The sequence below is a fragment of the Primulina tabacum genome, chromosome 5 (genome assembly GCF_025594145.1).
Source record: "Primulina tabacum isolate GXHZ01 chromosome 5, ASM2559414v2, whole genome shotgun sequence".
Lineage (NCBI taxonomy): Eukaryota > Viridiplantae > Streptophyta > Magnoliopsida > Lamiales > Gesneriaceae > Primulina > Primulina tabacum.
Window position 1 is genome coordinate 42,422,001 of NC_134554.1, and position 8,387 is coordinate 42,430,387.

Below are 8,387 nucleotides of genomic sequence, written 5' to 3' on the forward strand. Positions count from 1 at the left end.
CATTACTTCAATGCTACACTAAGAGAATATTTCTCATCTCAGGGTATAGTCCAAATGAGTTCATGCACCGACACACCACAAAAAAATGATATTGCCGAGCGTAAGAATAGACACCTTTTGGAAGTCTCGCGAGCAATTATGTTCTCATATAGGGTACCAAAACAATTTTGGGGAGAGGACAGTACTAACGGCCACATATCATTAATCGTATGCCTTCCCTCACACTTAAGTTCCAAACACCATGCCAATCTCTCCTTAGTACATACTCTAACACACACCTCATAAATACCATTACACCAAAAGTATTTGGTTGTACTGTGTTTGTTCATCAGTATCATCACTCAAAACTTGATCTTAGAGCTCTTAAGTGCATATTCATAGGATATTCTCCAAGGCACAAAGGTTACAAGTGTTATTTCCCGATTCTTAGGAAAACACTTGTTTCCATGGATGTAACATTCCATGAATCTCAGCCATTCTATACCAGACCTGCAATTGAGGGGGAGCAATCTCAGTTCTGGGACATTATCATAGAGCCTTCTCATATACATTCATCAACTCCCACGCAACTCACTCAACCTCTCGATCAAGGTCCCACCTTATCTCAAGTAGACGGTGCCACTCCATCAGATGATCAGCCTCAAACCACCTCAGAAACCTCTCAAGAAATCCCTAGAGGTACACAGACTCCAAACTGCCGAGAACTCTCACCAGATGAAGTGACTGACTCAACGGAGGAAGATAATATTCCTGGTAATAGTTCTGACACATTATCTGACAATGAGTTGCCAATTGCTCTACGTAAGTAGCCTCGAGCACGAAGTTCAAATGAACAGGTGGACTTCTTGTACTATGGAAAGTTGTCAGCAAACTTCCGAGCCTTCTTCTCTAAATTCGATGAAGTTAGAGTGCCTAAAATAGTACATGAAGCACTATAAGATAGAGCTGCCACATTCAAGGAGTTCCAGGCTCTTGAGCAAAATGGAACAGTGGGATATTACTGATCTCCCACCATGGAAACGAACATTAGGGTGTCGGTGGTTGTTCTCGGTAAAACATCAGCCATATGGAACTATTGAGAGACTGAAGGCCAGATTATTTGCGAAGGGATATACGCAATCGTACGGAATTGATTACCAAGAGACATTTGCACCAGTAGCGAAGCTCAACACTATTCGAATTTTACTCTCTCTAGCCGTCAATCTTGATTGGCCCTTAATGCAGTTGGACAAAATGCTTTCTTGAATGGGAGACTGGAAGAGGAAGTATACATGGACATTCCAGATGGATTCTGTAATAGTACTACTCAGAATAAGGTTTGTAAATTAAAGTGGTCACTATACGGTCTCAAGCAATCACCTAGGGCATGATTCGAGCGATTTTCTAAAGTTCTCAAGCAGAATAGCTACAAACAGTGTCAAGCAAATCATACCCTCTTCGTCAAGCATTCACAAGGAGGGAAGTGCTCAATATTGAGTGTATACGTTGATGATATTGTAATCACATGTGATGATAAGGAGAAGACTCACAGACTGAAACAAGTGTTGTCCAAGGAATTTGAGATCAAGGATCTAGGTCATTTAAAGTACTTTCTTGGTATGGAAGTAGGGAGAACCAAAGATAGAATTGTTATATCTCAACGCAAATATGTTATGGACCTGCTCAAGGACACAGGGATGATAGGGTGTAAGACGAGTGAAACCCCTATGGACTCAACCAGCAAACTTGTTGCACGAGGGAATGAACCTGCATGTAATAAGGATCGGTACCAGCGGCTTGTAGGAAAACTCATTTATCTTGCTCATACATGCCCTGATATTGGATTTTCAGTAAGTGTGGTCAGTGGGTTTATGAGCAACCCATCTGAGGTGCATATGGAAGCTGTTTTGAGAATTCTACGGTACTTGAGAGGAAACCCGGGGAAAGGCATTATGTTCAGAAAGTGCTCCAACCGCAGCGTGGAAGTATACACAGATGCTGATTGGGCATGAGATGCTTCAGACAGACGATCTACCTTAGGACATTGTTCATACGTCTGGGGAAATATTGTGTCTTGGCCCAGTAAGAAACAATCTATAGTAGCGAGGACTAGTGCAGAGGCAGAGCTTCGATCTCTTGCTCTAGGGATATGTGAAGGAATGTGGCATCAAAGAGTACTCGAGGAACTCAGAGTTGATAATCATAAGTTCAGTAAATATCTTTTGTGACAATCAGTCGGCATTGAGTATGGAAAAGAACCCCCGTGCAACATGATCGAACTAAACACGTGGAGATTGACATGCATTTCATAAGCGAGAAGGTGGATGATGACACAATCAGTTTGACTTATGTTCCAACACACTGTCAAGTTGTTGATATTCTGACCAAAAAATTACCACGTCCAAACTTCCAGGAATTGTGTAACAAGCTTAATCTACTGAGTATCTTTGATTAAGCTTGAGGGGGAGTGTAGTTAGTTAGCTTGTACCTAATCTTATGGTGTGTGTTAGTTAGTTTCCTATTTAGTAGCACTAGGTTTGTTGGAGATCCTATTAATGTGGATCTGTAGATGTAATGTATAAATACTTCAGTAGGTGGAGCAATGGAGTTTAAGCTTTTCTCTGCAATATATATACTCCTATAATCTTCAACATAAACTAATAACCTTTTGAACATTGTTTCCAATATGGTCAATAATAGAAAAATTACAAATAATTTCTCGAAAAAATTAGTAGAAATTTTTAAATGTGAATGTGATAACTCTATGGCGTTAGAGATAATTAGGGAAAAAAGATCGATTTAGTGTATGAAGTATTTTGGTTAATAATATATATATTTTTTAAAAAGTTCATTCACACCTTTTTATTTCTAATAAGTATACGATTTTCCTATTCCAACCTAGCTAGTGACCACAACGACTATTTATATTCTAATGATAACTTAAATTACTTTATGTGATGCAACTCGATCAAGAATAGAATCCCAATAAATTTTAATTGAGCGAAGGATCCACTTTGAGCGTAGAAAATGAGTGGAATTTTTTAAAGTTGAACTTTTGAAAATCCAAAGGAATGTAAAAGAAAATATTAATTATTTTTTCCACATTAATTCATCACTCAGAACTTCTAGTACTGGTTAATATATACATGAATTACAAATAGGAAAAAATTAAAAATCACCGCTTATAGTAAGTAAGAGAGTTCCATCCAGGGATGGCAATTTTCCCCGCGGTTTCGGGGCTCCGCGGGGAAAACCCGAAATGGGACGGGTTCGGGGATATGTTAATGGGTTTGGTTTCGGGTTCGGGGATTTTTAAAAATCTCCGAAATATATTGGGACGGATTTGGGAATCCTATCCCCATACCAAACCCTCCCAAACCCGCCCCGATAACATATATATATACATATACAGTTATATATCTATATATATATAAATACAGTAATATATATATTATATAAAAAAGTATATACAGTAATATATATATATATAAATTATATACAGTAATATATATTAAATATAATACTTATATATATATAAATACAGTAATATATATATATATATATATATATATATATATTATATAAAAAATATAATACTTATATATATATATAAATACAATAATATATTCGGGTATTTCAAACGGATTCGGGGACGGGGACGGGGATTTTATCCCCGCGAGTTCGGGGACGGGGATTCCCCGATAAGGTAGATCCGGGGATGGGTGCGGGGATGGGAGCGGGGATATAATTAGGAGACGGGGATGGGGATGGCAAACCCACCCCCGCCCCGTCTCATTGCCATCCCTAGTTCCATCGTCATAAAAAAAATATTAAAATTCTTCTTTGATAATATTCTATATAATATGTCATTACTTTTTTAAGAATAATTTTCTTGTGTATGATGTATTACTAGTTTAAGAGTGAATTTTGCAATTCCACGAGGAATATGATACCCAATCTTATGAAAAAGAAATAAATAAAAAAGATTATTTATTCATAGACCACTGTTTTACACCATAGAGTTGTCAACTCTATGAATAATACAGCCAAATTAAAGAGTGAAAAGAACAAAGACAAAAAAGAAATGAGAAACCCTTCAATGCTCCCAATCGTACGGATGACCATTTTAGGTACTTATGCATGACTCCAAGTCAAACTATATAAATGGAAAGAATCATTCGGGTTCTTGCCACGTGGTGCGTTTTCGAATATTTGACTTCATTTTTTGAAGTTCCAATATGAAAGGGATAATCAAAGGATGTGCATATTGTTTGTAAGAATGACTCGAGAAACTAATACATGGTAGCAGAGACAACCTTGCCACCAGAGGAGGTGGTTGTCTGCACCATGCAGGGAGGTGGAGCAGCAACAGTCGAAATGAAATTCCCCACGATCATGGTGGCGGGGACCGTCACCGCTTCTTCCCATGCTTGGTCCGACTCTGCCCGGCCTGGACGGAGGAAAGCTTCGGTGGCATCGAGACGATGCATCCTCCACTCCAAGTTCTCCTCCAATCTAGAAATGTTTTCGAGTTGACGAAGAGATAAGGTGCATGTGTTGGACTTTACTCGATCGATAGCCGCATTGAGAGTCTTGGCTCTAGTTTCATCATCCAGGACTGATTCATTCCGAAAGTACTCGTCCATCTCCGGCACGCCGATGGACCGCTTGATGCCATGGCTGTAATCGCCTCTGGAATCGAAAAACTCCCTCGCCTCCGCCACCAATCCGGCATCCACCATCTGATCAACCCTTTTGGACACGAACGAATGCAAAACCGGCGTGGTAACATTCACGCAAAGAATACAGCACTCATACTTTGACCTAAACTCAAAGTCATCGAGGACAAGTGCCTTTATGTAAGAGTTAGACCCTCCGGCAATGATGGGCAGTCGTCCCCTCCTGGTTATGGCATCAGCAGCGATGGTTGCATGATACACGAAATCTTCGGCCGTGAAATCCTCGTCGGGATCGACGATCCCGAGCAGATGGTGTGGCACGCCACGACATTCCTCATCCGTGACTTTATTGGTTATCACGCTCAAACCTCTGTAAACTTGCATCTTGTCTGAGTTTATGATCTCCCCGTCAAAACGGGTGGCTAAGTCGATAGAAAGCCGGGATTTCCCCGTCCCCGTGGCGCCCATTACAATCACCACCTTGTCTTTGCGACGCTGCCCGGGACTTATCGATTGGTCCACCATGTTCCTGAGGCCCTCTATTCTCTTGCAGACAGATAATGAGATCCTCATGTACGCGATCTTTATGTAAAAACAGAAAAACCGAACAAACATGCTTGCAGTTTCTGCAAGAAATAAATGGTACTGTAAAATGATTACATGCATGCATGCATACATACATATATATATATATATATATATATATTGTTGGTTTCGGTTAAACCCAAGAAAACAACTAAAGAAACCTCTACAAGTATACCTTCAATCCATCGATCGAGCATGGGAAACCAAGAAAATATGCACAAAACCTCCTTTTTGTTATGTCAGAGCGATATTTGATTAAATATCGGAGATCAGCTCGATTTGCGGAATACTTTGAGGTGGTGGAGTTATTTATAATGTGATGGAGAAGGAGATTTAGCCATGCACATATTTCTTTTACAAACCAAGTGATTAGATTTCCACACAAGATTCGTCCCTCCTTATTTGATTAATCCGAGGACATTATATACATTAATACATAATCTTATGAAACATATGTTACATCGTGTGCATTTGGACTTAAAATTATAGCATATGGTCAATTCTTATCCGCTTGCATGAGATTATCGAATGTCTTTACTTTGAATTAAACTTGCCATATATATCTCTCGAAAATCTTTCTAAAAATTAGAGATATTTAATCTACAAAATTACATAATATACACACTCAATTGTGTAAGTTTCATATGTCCATCTCATACTGCATGATATATATATCATGTATATATTTTAATGAACGACGATTGGTAGATATATATAAAACATATTTTAATACACGTACACACAAACACAAGATTTTAAATTCTCGGACTTTTCTCAGGTTGTTCGAGTTTGTCATTATCATCCAATAAAAAAATAGTATTCACGTTATCAAACAAGTCAAGAATAATTTTAAGTATAGTGGCCTCTCATTCTACTATATATTATAATCTATATAAGCATCTCATCATTATGTTGTGACTAATTACTTTAATTTTCCGTGTTAAATCTACTAATTTATTGTCACTTTCAATGTAAAGATATATATATATATATATATATATATATTATTATTGCACCATGTTGACTGTTTACTAATTATGAATACTTATAACTACTTTGTGTACGTACATGATAAATATATACATGCATTGCATTCATTATAAAGTACAACAAAATTAGTCATTTCTATAATCTTGCAACATATAAATTTAATTTAACGACAATGACTAATTGGTGATGATTTTGAATGTTTAGGGATTTAAAAAGTTGACCAAAAATATGTTATTTCTTTGCTTATAAATTTTCCGATTAATTAGAAAATTATAACAACCAATGGAGAAACAATTTTATTTTATTTTTTAAAATTGTTTTGCGATTAAAGATCCAATTATGAGCTTATTAATCATTGTGTAGGCTCAATGGAGATGAGAGTAATCATTGGTTCGGAAGATGTGATTATTGAATGAATATTGATTAATCAAATGAGTCATAAAAAAATTATATATAAATATCAAACATATATGTTTGGTTTGGTTTTTTTTTTTTTTTTTTTTTTTTTTGAGTAGGATTAACTAATGATTTAAGTAACTTATGACCAAACTACCATTGATTTTTCTATTATTAATTGTTTAAAAAGAAAATACTTACAATGATGTTTAAGCAATATATTGTTTCTTCTCCCAAAACTCCATCGGCACCGAATGAGGAAGAAGACGAGGTCGATAAACTACAAGCACCCAAATTCCCAAATGTAACGTAGGCTCACAAATGTTCTGTTGCGTTAAAAAAAATTTGAAGAGGTTAGAATAAATTGTATAAAATTCAGCTTTCCAAAAAATAGCTTTCGGACTTTGATATGATTTTATTTCAAAAATTCTAAAGATATGTATATCTATTTTCTATGATTTTGATTATCTATATGATCAAATTTCGATATTTTTCTGTTACTTTTGTTTTGTTTTTTTTGTAATTTGTGATTTTATTTTTTTTACAAAAGCTTATTTGTAATACATGAGACGCATAGATTAGACGCCAACGTGGTGTTGCCATATCAACATTCTCGAAAAAAAGTAGAATTTCAAAAATGAAATGATATGAGACTAAGATTGAAAATTGACAATAGGTAAAGAAAATCCTAAAAATATAAATATATAAGATAAAAAAAATACAATATTCCCAAAACCTATTAACAAAATATTTAGAAAATGTGAATTAGGAAAAAAAATATTTGAATTGGTTAATAACGGATTGTAATGGATTTTATAATAATTTGAATTATCATTTTTCATAAAGCAAGAACTATTACGAAATAATTTTTATATGAGTTCATGTACACATATGCTTGGATGAGTTTGGCCTGAGCCCAGGACGTGATAGATATTTTGATGGTTAAACCGATTTGCCAAGCATTTATACTTGGTTTGTACTGGATCATGAATTAAGCTAAAAATTGAATCATGCACGTTAACTTTTTCTATTTTATCAAGTTGTTCCATTGTACTTATTTCACATAAAATCTGCCTAATTTTATACTTTGCCGCGACATTAATAAATGAATAGGTCTTTTGTAATATCCATGAGATTGATCGACTTGATCCATATTTATAATGAAAAGTCACATTTTTTACATAAAATAATATTTTTCATGAATCGGATCACGTCAAAAATTAATCTCACAAATCATGTGACTCGTGAGACTTTCTCATTCAAGTTTTTGTGTTAATAAATTGACAAGATGTTTTGGTTTAATAATTAGATCGAGATCATTAAAGATGGCTCACTAGATTCAAGATTATTGAGAAATTTGATAAAGAAATATGCGTCAACCAAATCTATTTTATGTCAAAAAGGAATGGCCCCTTTAATCATACTTTTGATCAGAATCAATAGTTCAAAAATACTTACAATTTATTATTATTTTGGATAAGTCCTTTAAAAATCTTTTTGGTGTTTTATAAAATAAAAAAACTGAGTTGTGTTAGGAAATATTTTTGTACTACGTTTTTAAAAAACATTTTTAAAAAAAGTTATTCGAGTATAGTTTTCAAAAAATAATTGAGAGATGTTTTTAGACATTAAAGCTATTATGAGAATCAAAATATATTACAGAAAAATTGTCCAAACATATATTTATTCTTAAATCGACTTTTAAAACTTGTTATAATTTTTTTGTAAAAAACATTTTTATAAAAATATTTTATAAGC

At 34.9% G+C, this 8,387-nt stretch overlaps 1 protein-coding gene across 2 annotated transcripts; it reads right to left on the minus strand.

The window, feature by feature from the left end:
* Window positions 1–4,031: 4,031 nt before the first annotated feature.
* Window positions 4,032–6,925, minus strand: LOC142545051 (adenylate isopentenyltransferase 5, chloroplastic-like). 2 transcript variants are annotated; one of them, XM_075652041.1, is made up of 2 exons: window positions 6,831–6,925; window positions 4,032–5,284 (listed from the first exon to the last, which is right to left on the minus strand). In XM_075652041.1, the coding sequence occupies exon 2, from the start codon at window positions 5,271–5,273 to the stop codon at window positions 4,272–4,274; it is 1,002 nt and encodes a 333-aa protein (XP_075508156.1). In that variant the 5' UTR covers window positions 5,274–5,284; window positions 6,831–6,925; the 3' UTR covers window positions 4,032–4,271. The 2 variants fall into 2 exon arrangements, with proteins under 2 accessions (XP_075508156.1, XP_075508155.1); XM_075652040.1 differs by lacking the exon at window positions 6,831–6,925 and adding an exon at window positions 5,419–5,511.
* Window positions 6,926–8,387: the final 1,462 nt, after the last annotated feature.

Excerpts from the sequence above, each read along its gene's own strand:
- LOC142545051 (XM_075652040.1), bottom strand. The coding sequence starts at position 5,440 with ATGCTCGATCGATGGATTGAAG. Across the intron at positions 5,285-5,418 it reads GCTCGATCGATGGATTGAAG|AAACTGCAAGCATGTTTGTT; the intron begins GTATACTTGTAG and ends TATTTCTTGCAG.